The sequence below is a fragment of the Dendrobates tinctorius genome, unplaced genomic scaffold (assembly GCF_039654945.1).
Source record: "Dendrobates tinctorius isolate UK_male_01 unplaced genomic scaffold, ASM3965494v1 ptg000069l, whole genome shotgun sequence".
Taxonomy (NCBI): domain Eukaryota; kingdom Metazoa; phylum Chordata; class Amphibia; order Anura; family Dendrobatidae; genus Dendrobates; species Dendrobates tinctorius.
In genome coordinates this window covers 21,103,246-21,118,585 of record NW_027361737.1, presented here as the reverse complement: position 1 = coordinate 21,118,585, position 15,340 = coordinate 21,103,246, and the positions used below count along the sequence as shown (strand labels likewise).

General features: G+C 42.1%; 1 protein-coding gene across 4 annotated transcripts in view; it reads right to left on the bottom strand.

Annotated features, from left to right (window-relative positions):
• Positions 1 to 701: 701 nt before the first annotated feature.
• Positions 702 to 15,340, bottom strand: part of WDR33 (WD repeat domain 33) — a 150,961-nt gene continuing 136,322 nt past the window's right edge. For all 4 annotated transcript variants that reach the window (XM_073581161.1, XM_073581162.1, XM_073581163.1 and 1 more), the window contains 5 exons: positions 6,131 to 6,212; positions 4,351 to 4,741; positions 4,045 to 4,205; positions 3,215 to 3,508; positions 702 to 1,771 (listed from right to left, as the gene is read on the bottom strand). In XM_073581161.1, the coding sequence (XP_073437262.1) occupies positions 1,587 to 1,771; positions 3,215 to 3,508; positions 4,045 to 4,205; positions 4,351 to 4,741; positions 6,131 to 6,212 (1,113 nt within the window). In that variant the 3' untranslated portion in view covers positions 702 to 1,586. The remainder of the gene's footprint in view (positions 1,772 to 3,214; positions 3,509 to 4,044; positions 4,206 to 4,350; positions 4,742 to 6,130; positions 6,213 to 15,340) is intronic.

Below are 15,340 nucleotides of genomic sequence, written 5' to 3'. Positions count from 1 at the left end.
CCCCTGAGAAGAAGCCATACGCAAAACGTGCATCAGGGGACTCTCTTAGGCCCATATGGGTTGTATGTTTGTTTTGCATAATCTTGCTTTTGCCCATACTTTTAAGTATTACCTTGACATTGATGTATTGCACCACTGTTTATGTGGTGGAGCTATTTTACGTCACACAGGGTTGTAATATTTTGGTGGTTTGTGTGTATGTGCATATACTCTCTGGACAACGTACCTTTGTTTAGTCTTTGTAGGAGTTTCTTCTACACAATTTTGAGTGCATGCACTTATGCCGTCCCATCATTCTGTCTAGGCAGTGGGAAGTGATATTACATTGCTGTTAGCAAATTTTGGGACATTTGTCATTCTAGTTAGCTATCCAAGCTTAATATTGTATATCCCCTCTTTCTTGCTCTCGTCTGTTTGGCTGTGAGGCCTCATTCACGTCAGTGATTTTTTTACATATGCAAATAACAGCCAGAGTTTCAACAGTCTTTGGACTATGACTTTCTTCAGCATTTGATCAGTGTTATTTTTTGGCATGATTTTTACTGAAGATAAAAAGAATAAAATGACAAAGCTTCTCCTCTCCATTACAATGTTAATGACGTACGGCGCACTCATTGTACACTGGTGCCATCTGTGTGCGGTCAATGACTTAATAAGGGCAATTCTGATTTGTGATTGATTAAAAACAGTAATTTCAGTGATTTTTCTTTTTTTGAGGACACATGGTGTGTGCATAACACCACAGACTTTAATGATTATGTTATCCACTTGGAAAAACACAAATAATGTGTACGTAAAAACCAGACGTCTGAATGAGGCCTAAAATCGAGTCATCCATTTTTCACAAAAAAAAAAAAAAAAAGACACCCATGATATTGCTATGAGGCACTGTGTAAGCTAATGGTCCATGAAAAAGACAGTGCTCAGATGACATCTATATGTGGTCTTGTCTTTTTTAGCTGATGCAATCATTTGCCATGTCACATTTGATCCACAAAACCGACCAGAGTAGGACAGGACTCATTTTTTGTGGACTGACTTTTTGAGTTCATTTTGTGGACTGATGGACTATTTACGCGTCTGTGTATGGTCAGTGATAGAAGAAAAAAAACAACCCAGATCACACAGATCCGGCTGCAGTCCGTTTCTTTCATGGACCGGTTGCTACATACACTCAAGTATTTCATGCCCTCAGTCCCAAATAACTACAGCAGATTTTTTTTTTCTCCCTTAATTATTTCTTAAACATATTACATTCAGCATTTCATACAAAAAAATTAAACAACGCAATTGCCGACAAACTGTAGACCAGGGTTTGCTGCTTGTAAGTGTTGCCTTTGGAGGAGAGAAGTGATGGTTGCGTGGACTGAACACGATATGAAAAACCTTAACAGATAAAGAAAACAAATGTGGTTGGATTCGGAGTTCTGTGACGTCCATCACATTGCTGCTTCCAGTGTTCCAGTTCTTGTAAATGTGTCTAGAACCTCAAACAGGGATCTTCTCAGCACAGATGCTGGTGTTATCCACTATAAGTACAATTAACTTTGGTCCAATATGGACTTGGGAATATTTATCAGGTGATTTTATCGATTTCTCCCACTTCCACTGCTACCTCCGCTACCCCGAGGACCCCCTCTCCATTGAGAGTTCATACTGCTGCTTGATCCAGATCCCTCTCTACTCCAACTCCCTCGATTACCCCTAGATGAGCCTTCATCTTGTTCTTGAGAGCTGGAGCGGCTTAGTCTCTGCGTCCTGGGGGGTGGCCCTAAAAGAATTAGCAAAAAAAAAAAGTTTTAATACACAGTGCGACTAAAGTATAGCCACACGACATCCCTATAATATTAAATTATCCTACAGCAGTGTTAGGGCCCCATTCATATGAGTGTAATGGACCACAGGTAAATGGTTTCTGGGGTTAAACACGTCAATGTCCATTATTCTACTGAATTATACATGTAAATGATCTCTAATCCTACATAAGCAGCTCAGCAGGACTAATTTTACATTATTCCCAGCATCTACTGTAAATGTATGGGACAAGTGTTGGGAGCAGGTGTACGCAGCGGGCTCAAAGGGTGAACCTGCCCCATAGCTAGCAGATGATGGCTGTGAAACACAGCCAGGATCTGCCTCTAGCAAATGCAAGTGGAGCTCTGTCTGGGACTGTTAACTTTCTAAAAGCCACCGTTAATCTCTGACAGTGGCTATAACAGCGTGCTTTAGATTTTTTTTTTTTTTTTACACAAATTTGGATAATTTTATTCACAACTAAGGCTAGTTTCACACTAGCGTTTATGAGCGCAGCGACGGCCTGCGCACGGCCGCCGCTAAGCCCCGCCCCCTGCCGCGCCTCCGCCGGTAGCTCCGCCCACCGGCGCATGACGCTGCATGCGCCCTGCGTCCCCTATCTTTATCACTGGGGGCGCAGGCCGTGCGCAGTATGCGTTTGGCGGCGCATGCGCCTTTTTGACGGTGCGCCGACGCAACCAAACTGCAGCAGGTTGCGTTTGGCGCAGGTCGGCGCACCGTCAAAAGGACGCATGCGCCGCCAAACGCATACTGCGCACGGCCTGCGCCCTCAGTGATAAAGATAGGGGACGCAGGGCGCATGCAGCGTCATGTGCCGGTGGGCGGAGCTACCGGCGGAGGCGCGGCAGGGCTTAGCGGCGGCCGTGCGAAGGCCGTCGCTGCGCTCATAAACGCTAGTGTGAAACTAGCCTAAAATAATAACTAATTTTACCAATGAGGAGAATAATACTGGCAGGTCATTTTTTATAACACAATGTAACACTGTAGAAACAATTCCCAAAAACAAAATGTCAGAATTTATTTTTTTCCTGCAATTTCACCGCATTTGGATCTTTTCCCCATCTCCCCCAGTACATTACGTGGTTAAATGAATGGTGTAATTCAAAAGTACAACTTGTCCCGCAAAAAAAAAAAAAAAAAGCCCTCAAACATCTATGGGTAAAAGAAAAAAAAAAAAATCAGATTACGGAACAATGGGCATTTTTAAATATTTTGACCAATTCTACAAGTAAGGAAAGGTCATATTCTGGAGAGGTTTTGGAGGTGCTGGTAGCATGAATGCGCATGTGACTGAATATAGAAAGAAAAGCAGACAGCGCTGAGCCAAACATAACTCCTAGACAGCAGATGGTATCACTTTTATTTCTATTTAATTATTCTCAGCAAGTGTAAATCTTACCTTTTCCTGGGTCATCTGATAGACCAGGATCCATATCTCTGTTGTCAGGAGTTCCAGGGCCATCATGCCAAGGTCTCTTGCGTGGTGGTAAGGAAGCCATGTCCATGCCTTGTAAAGAAGAGGAACGTTCCCTGCTGGATGGGGAGTGGTCATCAGGAGTTGGAATATCCCGGCGAGGGCTGCCTTGGAACTGATCAGGACCTGCATCTCTGCCTGAATCCCGGGACTGGTGATTAGGACCACGATCTGAACTAGAAAACTGATCTGGAGTTGGGAGAAGTCCTTTTCTTGGCTCTGTTTAAGAATACAGTCGTAATCAGGAGATGTTCTTAACAAATAACCATAATCCTGTTCACATACATTTCTACTACTAATACTACACTGCCTTGTAAAAAAGTATTAAATAATCTCCTATGCGATAAATGAAAGGAGGGTCACTGTCATGTGTCCACTAATTCACACAGAGGATCACATGAGATCATGGCACAACACAAGGTGGGAGGTTTAACATTTTTTTTTCTTATTTTAAATTTATTGCACTTGGAAATACCAATTAACATTCTGTAGACATTGAAAGGTCATCTCCATCAAATTGAAAGTTTCACCATCTCAATCAATTTTTTTTTTGCAGTCTTACTTCTTTTCCATCTGTACCCTACATATATTTAATAGGTTATTAAGTAGAAGGTGGAAGACGGGGTGTGTGTGTGTGTGAAGTTTCAGAACAACGTTTATAAAAGTATACTAGATGCAAACTAACCATTTTCCAGTTCGAAACCTATCCAGCTGAAGTTAGTTTGCTGATAGGTAAATACTCAAAGACAGCTCACCTCTCTGAGGAGCCCGGCCACGTCCCCTGGAACTCTCTCGCCCTCTACCAGGTTCATCCTTATCATAGCCATCACTAGAACCAAATTCTTCAGGATTAGAAAAACCTTCTCTTCCACGAGAACTACGACCCTCATGTCTGGTAGGACCACTCCGTCGAAAACTGAAAAAAGTAAAAGCAATCTGGAAAAAAAGCTACGTTTTTATGCAGCGAGTTCTGTATGGTTTATTCAATATAAAAACAATACAATCCCTAATAAGAAGCCACCAAATCACATGTGTATGTTGTTTGAAAACATTCAAATCACCTATCATCTCTGTGTCCACGGAACCTTGCATCCTCCGAGTCCCTGGCATACTGATCATCCGAGTGTCTTCTTCCCTCCCATCGATTAGAATCTCTTCCCTCTCGATCTGGGAAATCTCTATGATTTGAAGGAAACTGAGGGCCTGAACCACTACGCCTCCACTTTTCATCTTGCACTGAAGATCCGCTGCTTCTTCCATCAAATTCACGTCCTCGAGGTCCAAAACGATCATCCTGTTGATAATTGTCAGGGTGCTCATGTACGTCAGAGTGTGGACCCCTTCTGTCAGGTGGTCCTCTACTGTCTCTGGAGTCCATCCACTCTGCTCCACCTCTGAAAGGACTTGGCTCCCTTCTCCGTTCCGACTGATTTGAAGGACCACGTAAGTCACCTACAAGCCAAAAAAACGCAAGAGAAATTCTCTGACCCAGGGATAGATAACATTTCAAAATAAAAAACAGCAGAGCATGACTACAATCCTAAGGAGAAAAAAAAAGTACGTAAAGGCAAAAGGTTATATTGCATCGTGGATACACTCTGAAGGCTGCACGCTCCCATCAAATGTTATTGTGGCACAACTTTATATTAAGACAAATATACTGAATATTGCATTTTCAACAACAAGAAGAAGAGAGACTGAAGTACAGTAAGTTCATCTGTTCTTAGATTATGGAGTAAATACAAATTGACAAAATCTAAAAAAAAAAAAATATCAAAAAAAAAAATCTGTAAAAATTCTGCTAATTTATTACGCTTATTTTTATTATTTTTTTAATAACGTATTTCAATATTCAAAAATGATTATGGTGCAGTAGCCTGGCCTCATAGTTATTTCTCAAAACCACTTATTTGGCAAATGATATTTCAAAACAAATACATCACCCTAGAGGCAATGTGGCTTTACCGTTTCTTCTTGCACATCATGTCTAAACATGATCAAAACGTTAATTTGTCAGGTGAAATTTACCGCTGAACTATCATTTTAGTCGTACAATGACATGCTGTCATCTTCTAGCAAGAAGTTGGCATGTTTAAACATTTTGTTGGGAGCCAAAGAAAGATCTTTCTCTAAAAGATGTTCCAAAAACAGTCGTCTATCCTTCACCCTCACTTAACATGTATGGTTAGATAAAATACTGTATGGCTGTGTCTAAGTAATGTTTGTTTAGAGGTGTTCAATCATCAGCCGACTGTCTAATATGGATCGTTACCTTTATATTAAAGAAGCACTCCCATCAGAATTGTTATCCTCTTAATATACTGCAGTCACCATATTATATAGCACTGTGTACTTACAATTGATCATTTTTTCTTTCTACCCAGATTATTTGTCTCTATTCAACTAGGTCTATGAAATCATGTGATCAAAAACTGACTAGATGAATCCTTCTAAGTAGAAACAGGAGGGTAGTTTTCTATGTATGAGTCATCAGTCACTGCAAAAGTCCTAGGCAGGGGGAGGGGCAGAGCGGCTGGGTTTGGAGCTGAAGAGGGGAACGATTTTTGCAGAGGCAAGAGACTTCCAGTTTCTACATAGAACAGAGAAAAGCAGAAATAACTGGGTAGAAAGGCAAAATGAGCAATTGTAAGTGCACAGTGCTGTATAAAATGATGATTGCAATGCAAAAACCTTGATGGGAGGAGTGCTTCTTTATAGAATGAATATGCAAGTCTTGGCATCCTAGATAAAAACCTTTGCTTTGATTTATATTCTCTTCAATGGATAGAAGTCGCACCAAAACACAAGTGTTAACAACAACTTTAAGACGGACAAAAATACCTTTGTTAGGATTGGGTCCTTGCGAGTTCGGCTGTCCTCCTAGGCCTGGTAATAATGGAGGAGGGGCCTGACCTTTGCCACCCTGAGGAATAAATTAGATATAGGCCTATAATAAAGTCTTACTGAAAATACCCATCATTTGCCAGCACTAAATAAAAGAATGATTGTACTAAAAACCATGACACCTTCTTATATCTGGTTTCACTTTTTTTTTTTTCATAAAGATCAAAAGTTATTTTATATGCAAGGCTTAATCTGCTTGTGTTTGCCATTTCTCCCATGTGCAGGAGCCATTTGCCATTTCACTGTCCAATTCTAGCCCTTTCATCAATTTGTTTTGCAAAGCAAGTTCTCCATTAAGCTCTGCAACAATGCCATTCTATGCCTAAATGCATTCTAGCAAAATTGTGAAATTGGTCACCAATCTGGGTTTAAAACCACTACCATAAAGAAATTTAAAGTGATCCTGTCACATGAAAAAAACTATTAACCTGCAGCTATGTGGTTAATTGACAGGCTAATAGCGTTCTGAAACTACCAAGTGCCCACACTTAGAGCCCACTGCCTGGAGGAAATGATCCCAGCAGCGTTCAGGTTTCAGTTGCGGAAATGGCGCAGGCCCGGGGTCAGTTGCCACATAAAGTGCGGTAGCTGTAACCTCCCTCCCCGACACAGACAGCTCATTCAGTTTTAGTGACAACCGTCAGTCAGAGCCAGCGGTGCGGTTACAGCTGCCGCTCTCTATACACAGAGCAGTGACTTAAACCCGAACACTACTGGGAGGAATACAGTTAATTTTCAGTTTGTCTGATTTTTCTCTTTATAGGTATATTTTTGAGTAAAATTTAAATTGCTCTTTCATTCTATAAACTACTGACATGTCTTCATTTAGAAACAATACTAATGTTTTAACTCCGGAAGAGTTCAGAAATCAATATTTTGTGGAATAACCATGATTGTTAATCACAGCTTTCATGCGTCTTGGCATGCTTTCCACCAGTCTTTCACACTGCTTTTGGGTGACCTTATGCCACTCCTGGTACACATATGTAAGCACTTCTTCTTTGTTTGATGGTTTGTGACTATCCATCTTCCTCTTGCCATTCCAGAGGTTTTCAATGGGGTTCAGGTCTGGAGATTGGGCTGGCCATGACAGGGATTTGATGTGGTGGTCCTTCATCCACACATTGATTGAACTAGCTGTGAGGCATGGCGCATTGTCCTGCTGGAAAAACCAGTCCTCAAGAGTTGGGGGAACATTGCCTGATCAGAAGGAATCAACTGTTTTTCCAGGATAGTCTTGTATGTGGCTTGATTCATACATCCTTCGCAAAGATTAACCTGCCCAATTCCAGCCTTGCTGAAGCATCCCCACATCATCACCGATCCTCCACCAAATTTCACAGTGGGTGAAAGACACTGTGGCTTGAACGCCTCTCCAGGTCTCCGTCTAATCATTAGACGACCAGGTGTTGGGCAAAGCTGAAAATTAGACTCAAAGATTACCTTACTCCAGTCCTCTATGGTCCAATCCTTATGGTCTTTGGCAAACTTCAGCCTGGCTCTTCTTTGCTTCTCATTCATCAAAGGCTTTTTTCTAGATTTACATGACTTGAGCCCTGCCTCTAGGAGCCTGTTACAAACTCTTTTTGCCGTGAACTTCACCCCAGCTGCCATTTGCCATTCCTTTTGTAGGTCACTTGATGTCATCCTGTGGTTGCTCAGTGACATTTGAATAAGATGACGGTTATCCCGGTCAGTGGAGAGTCGTTTTCGCCCCCTGCCTGTCTGTAGCTTTGTTGTCACCAATGTCTGCTGCTTGACCTTGCTGTAATGGACTGCAGTCTTAGAAATTTTAAGGATGGAGGCAACATGATGCTCACTGTATCCCTCTGCTAGTAAAGCCAGAATTGAGCCCTTCTTTTCCTCACTCAAGACTTTTCTTTTCCACTCCTTTGCATTCGTTAAAAGTTATTTTTTCATTCCTATTACTTTTGGGATATTACTAGCACTTGTTTTGCCCTCCAGCTTGTCCTATTGCAAGAGGATTGTGAACACCACAGCAGGGTTTTTTTTTTATACTTTCCTTCATTAAATAAGATTTGGTTCAGGTGATCACCTAATCAGAAGCACATTAAGTAGAATGAGGTATACTCTGGTTGGAATTCAACTGACACTGGAATGGAATGGATGTCAGATATGTAGAGATGATTTTTTATAAAACTGTGCAGTGATCTCTTAATTTTTGACAGAGCTGTATATTGATTAGGATACTGATACATAGCAACTGTGGCCGCATAAGACAATGCCAAAATGTCCAGCCATTACACTTCAACACATGAAAGGGAATGTAGTTGCATAACTGCTACCATGTCATTAGAAAATGAAATTTTGGACAGGCAAGTGCTATCCAATTCCCAGAGGCTAGTTGTGCAGATGGAAAAAAAAAAAAAAAAAAAAAAAAGACATGTGCCCAGCCCAATAGAATAACATTGGTAAGAGTTTTATCTGTCAAAACCACGGATAGCATTTGTCTGATTAAAATGGTCTGCACGAGACCTTGGTTCACATGACCTTATTTTCTGTCCTATTGTTGTCCTTGGAAAAATGGACTGAATCTGAGCTTTAATAAAATAAAATAAAAAAATTGCAGTACAAACTAAGCATTTCCCTTGTGTCAGATGAGATTCGACCATTCAAGTACCGTATATAATCGTGCATAAGCCGAGATTTTCAGCCCATTTTTTTGGGCTGAAAGTCCCCCTCTCGGCTTATACACGAGTTATATACTGGGGGAGATCGGCGGGGGAGGGGGATCGGGGGTGTCAGAGATCATACCCACCCTACTCTGGAGCCCCCCTGCTTGTTCCATGTTCTCGGCGCCCCCTGTTCTTCCTGCTTCAGCAGTCACGTGGTACCGCTCATTAAACTCATGAATATGCGCATATACATGAGTGTAATGAGCGGTACCACGTGGCCGCTTAAGCAGGAAGAGCAGCGCCGAGAACATGGAACAAGCAGGGGGGCTGCGCTGCAGAGACAAGCGTCAGGACGGGGGTGAGTATGAACGGGGGGGGCATATTCAACTGTCCCTGCGCGTCACTCTGCTGTCTTGCGTCCTCCGCAGTGACATTCAGGTCAGAGGGCGTGATCGCGCCCTCTGCCTGCAGTGTCACTGCAGAGCCCGCAACGCTGATGAGCAGGGGGCAGTGACGGAGGTGAGAATAGTTTTTTTTTTTTTTTGGTAATGGAGGCCTTGGCGGCAGCAATATGATGGGACCACACACTATGCAGCATAACTGGGGCCACTCACTGTGCAGCATTATCTGGGGCCACTCACTGTGCAGCATTATCTGGGGCCACTCACTGTGCAGCATAACTGGGGCCACTCACTGTGCAGCAAAACTGGGGCCACTCACTGTGCAGCAAAACTGGGGCCACTCACTGTGCAGCATAACTGGGGCCACTCACTGTGCAGTATTATCTGGGGCCACTCACTGTGCAGCATTATATGGGGCCACTCACTGTGCAGCATAACTGGGGCCACTCACTGTGCAGTATTATCTGGGGCCACTCACTGTACAGCAAAACTGGGGCCACCCACTGTGCAGCATAATTGGGGCCACTCACTGTGCAGTATTATCTGGGGCCAATCACTGTGCAGCATAATTGGGGCCACTCACTGTGCAGCATAACTGGGGCCACTCACTGTGCAGTATTATCTGGGGCCACTCACTGTACAGCAAAACTGGGGCCACCCACTGTGCAGCATAATTGGGGCCACTCATTGTGCAGTATTATCTGGGGCCACTCACTGTGCAGCAATATCTGGGGCCACTCACTGCAGCATTATCTGGGGCCACTCACTGTGCAGCATTATCTGGGGCCACTCACTGTGCAGCATAATTGGGGCCACTCACTGTGCAGTATTATCTGGGGCCACTCACTGTGCAGCATTATCTGGGGCCACTCACTGTGCAGTATTATATGGGGCCACTCACTGTGCAGCATAGCTGGGGCCACTCACTGTGCAGTATTATCTGGGGCCACTCACTGTACAGCAAAACTGGGGCCACTCACTGTGCAGCATAATTGGGGCCACTCACTGTGCAGTATTATCTGGGGCCACTCACTGTGCAGCATTATCTGGGGCCACTCACTGTGCAGCATTATCTGGGGCCACTCATTGTGCAGTATTATCTGGGGCCACTCACTGTGCAGCATTATCTGGGGCCACTCACTGTGCAGCATAACTGGGGCCACTCACTGTGCAGTATTATCTGGGGCCACCCACTGTGCAGCATAATTGGGGCCACTCATTGTGCAGTATTATCTGGGGCCACTCACTGTGCAGCAATATCTGGGGCCACTCACTGCAGCATTATCTGGGGCCACTCACTGTGCAGCATTATCTGGGGCCACTCACTGTGCAGCATAATTGGGGCCACTCACTGTGCAGTATTATCTGGGGCCACTCACTGTGCAGTATTATCTGAGGCCACTCACTGTGCAGCATTATATGGGGCCACTCACTGTGCAGCATAACTGGGGCCACTCACTGTGCAGTATTATCTGGGGCCACTCACTGTGCAGCATAATTGGGGCCACTCACTGTGCAGTATTATCTGGGGCCACTCACTGTGCAGCATTATCTGGGGCCACTCACTGTGCAGCATTATCTGGGGCCACTCACTGTTCAGCATTATCTGGGGCCACTCACTGTGCAGCATAACTGGGGCCACTCACTGTGCACCCTAGGCTTATACACGAGTCAATAAGTTTTCCCAGTTTTTTGTGACAAAATTAGGGGGCTCGGCTTATACACGAGTATATACGGTATATAAAAAAATCGTATATCATATGGAGCCACTGTGTAGCATCCGATCTTTACAGACACATTGAAATTATTTAACATACGAAACTAATTAGTCTAGTACATTTTTAATAACTGGTTTTACATAAAAACAAAATGCATAGATTGCATATGGATGAAAAATTAAAGAAAAAACAAAAAAAAAACCAAACATCTGAGTTCTGGGTAAAATCTGACAATTTTTGATATGAATGTGTGAACTTAGCCTCAGTTGCAATTTGAGCAAAGAGACATTTGGATCAAATTTTGCACAGCCACAAGCTGCCATGTAACCCTAGCCAAAGAGTCTTCTGGACCCATTTTATTTCTAATAAATTGATTTTCCTAATAAACTGGCAAATCCCTAACATACTCCATTGAAACTCAGTCATTACATTTTTGGTACATGATCTGACCCTTCAGCTGAGGTATTAGAAATCTCCAGCATTTCTCCCAAAGATTTCCAATTTCACATAAATCCATTCTTTAGTAAATAGGTTGACAACTCAAGCCATGCCAGGAAGTATTTTCAGGATTTCCTAATATTGCATATTATAGAAGGTGCATAAGAAACCGTTCTGTGACTGCGAAGAAAAATATTATGTCGGTGTAATCACAGCTAAAGCAGGTGGTCTACCCGTAATCATCAGCAGTAGTCATTATTGGTGGTGTAGTCAACCAACATAGGAGAGGGGGAATCACTTTATGTCAATGATCATATAAGAGTTGAAGAGTGCTTTGATCATGATGACCACCTAAATAGAAATTGGGCTAGCAGATGTATTCCAATAAGCAGACCTTTTCATTGTCCATATAGAGCATTTAATGGCTATCCAATCTAACAGCTGAGTGGGTATACTAAGGCCTTTATCGCATCAGAGTCTGCTGTTCATTTCCAATTTCATGTCTCAGCAAAGCAACATTAAATACAAGAAATCGTGAACTCCGCCTGCTTCTTGAAGAGAAGAGTAGAAATGTGGAAAATGCAGGAAAACTACAGAATGTGGGTGCACTGTCCAAAATAACCTTTCAAAATGAATGAAAATGTAAATGTCACGTATATGCAATATAAATTATTATGCCAATACAATCAGCCATCATTCCAAAGGAAAAAAGATCTTAGAATATTATTGTATCTTAAAACTGAATAATTGTTACAAATTTTCATGGCAACCTATAGATAGCCTCCACTCTTCTGGGATAGTTTTCTACAAGATTTTGGAGTGAATGTCTGTGTGGATTTTTTTCCCTTTCACATCCAGAACAGCATTAGTGAGGTAATACGCAGATGTTGACCAAGAATTCCTGGCTGGCAATCTCTGTTCTCGTTCACTCCAAAGATGCCAGATGGAGTTGAGAACTGGGCTCTTAGATGGCCAGTCATTTTCTTCCACACCAAAGTCACCCAACCAAGCCTTTATCAACCTCACTTTGTGCGCGGAGGCACAGTCATGCTAAAATGAGAAAGGGCCTCCCCAAAATTGTTACCATAGAGTTGGGTATATCATTCAAAATGTCTTGGTATGTTGAAGCACTTAGATTTCACTTTACTGGAACTAAGGGGCCTAGGCGAACCCCTGAAAAACAACCTCTCAGTCTTATCCCTACTCCACCAAACTTTGCCTTCCTGAATGCATTGTACCAGGTTCTTACAGCTTTCGTCAAAATTAGACTGTCAGAGAAGTGCAATTAGTCTCTCCACAAAGAACATTTTCATAGCTCGTGTCCACTGGCAGCTTTACTCCACGTCATCCAACACTTGGCATTGTGCTTGGTGATGTAAGGCTTGCATGCAGCTGCTCTGCCATTGGAAACCCATGCCATGAAGCTCCCATACCACAATGTCTGTGATGATGCAAATACCAGACGAGGTTTGGATTCTGCAGTTACTGAGTCAGACTGTTGGCTACTTTTATGCACTCTGCTCTTTAGCACTCTGTGACTCCACTCTACCTTTACATTGATTCCACTTCATGGCTCAGTTGCAAGTTACAAAACACTCCACTTTTCAGTACCACTCACAGTTGATTGTGAATTTTTCTCCTAAATATTCCACAAACAAAACTTGTTACAATGGTGGCATCAGACTACAGCATCGTGATAAAAACAAAAAATAACACTGCGCAACAAATTTCAGGGAAGTTCTTGTCCCCTGAGAAAATGTTATTGTATCTTATAGATTTTGATATTCTGAACACGAATATGTGCTCCAAGTCTGTATCACGTAAGGGTTTTAAGAAACAACAGTTTATAGTCTACATTATGACGTCCGAAACACTACATACATGTGCATCGATGTCAGTAGCAAAAGCTATTGTTCAAAAGTGTTTTGCAGACGACTTTCGTTTATAATCCGTGTCAGATGCTTCTTGAATAAGATTCCAGCAATAGTCAGCCAGCATTGACGTACTCCACTTTCCCTGGTACCTTTTCTCCATCAGCGCAATGTCTTGGTGAAATCTTTCACCATGTTCATCGCTAACGGCACAAAGATTGGCTGGAAAAAAGTCCAAGTGAGAATGTAGAAAATGCATTTTTAGTGACATATTGCATTTCATCAAATGATATGATGTGAGCATGTTATCCACGAGTTGTTCAAAGTTCGGTGCACTGCTGTTGCCAAGGAAGTTAAAGGTCACATCTTTAAAGGCTCTCCATGCCACTTGTTCATCACCTTGCAAAAGACCATCAAAGCTACTGTCATTCATTATATCTCTGATCTGTGGGCCAATAAAAATACCTTCTTTAATCTTTGCATCACTTATTCTTGGAAATTTCTGTCGCAAGTAAGAAAAGGCTTCCGATTCTTTGACAAAATTCTTCGTAAGCCCAAGATTAATATGCAAAGGAGGGAGAAACATCTTTGCTGGATCAACGAAAGGATTATGTTTAACATTCTTTTGTCCAGCAACCAGGTTTTCGAGGAGTGGCCAGTCCTTTCTGAAAGTGCATTTCTCGTGCACGACTGTCCCATTCACAAATAAAACAACAATACTTGGTATATCCAAGCTGCAGTCCAAGAAGAAGTGCAACAACTTTTAGATCACCACATATGTTCGTTATAATTTATATAATTAATGTGGGTCAACAGTAACTCCATATTCTCACACGTTTCTTTCATGTGTACAGCATGTCCAATAGGTATAGAAGGATAGATATTTCCGTTATGAAGTAAAATAGCCTTCAGACTTAAAACTGACGAGTCAATGAACAGTTGCCATTCCTTTGGGTCATGTTTGCATCCAAGAGCACCAAACAACCCCAAGACGTTGTTGCAAAAGGTTAAACTGTCGACATGGTTGAAAAATTGATTACGGTCTTCTTGACGACTGCAAAAAACAGAAACTCTTGTTCCTGGTAATAAGAGATTCCGTTCTTGTAGCCTTCATCCCAATAATTCTGCCTGCCTCTTTGACAATTTCAAATCTCTGACCAAGTCACTCAGATCAGCTTGACTGAACAGATGTGGATTAGATGTAGAAGGCTCAAAGTCTGGGTTTGCAGCAGTTTCATTTTCCAATGACATTGTTAGTCCATCTTCGTCGTCCTCCATTGTCCATACTTTGGGCGGCTTTGGAACACAAAGACCTTCATCGTGTGGCACTGGTCTTATGGCTGAAGGAAGATTAGGATATTCTATTGATTTCTTGTTCTTTGCTGGATATCATGTTACATTTGTAAGGCAGAAGTAGCAATCTGTTACATGATCTCTCTGCTCTCTCCATATCGTTAGGACAGCGAACGGCATTGAAGGTCGTAATACATTCAGCCATGCTCTAAGTATGTCAGTATTGTCTTTTGATTCCTCCCCTGCCCAGGAGATGTGGTATTCTCCATACACGGTCAGCCGAATGATTCACTGCGCCATAGCGGAATTCGCATAAGTGCTTGCATATGTGTGGATCAGCGATTTATGTTATTTCAGTGAAAAATTCAGAATATACGGTTTCAGAAAAAGTTCATATGAGTTTTTAGAATTATAACAGAATATTATGTTTCGAATAATTTCTTAAAAACCTTACGTAATAGGAAAAATCTGAAGTCATTTCTGAAATCCGCATGAAAAAAATCTATCAGGAACATTCAAAAGTGTCCGAGGGACAAAATCTTGGTAACACAGTGATCAGTGCGCTTTAAAAACTACAAATTCTTTCACAAATATTTGTAAAGGGCATGGTGAGGGGATTGATTTTTTTTTTTTTTTTACACCTTTAGTAATAGGTGCCTAATGACAAACCTGAATTTATTTATTAAAAGGTTAGTTCCAATACATTTGGCCGTATCATGTAGCTTTGTTGTAATTATCTGTTATGAGCATGTAATGTAGGAATAAAGCTGGACATTCTTACAGTATAAAA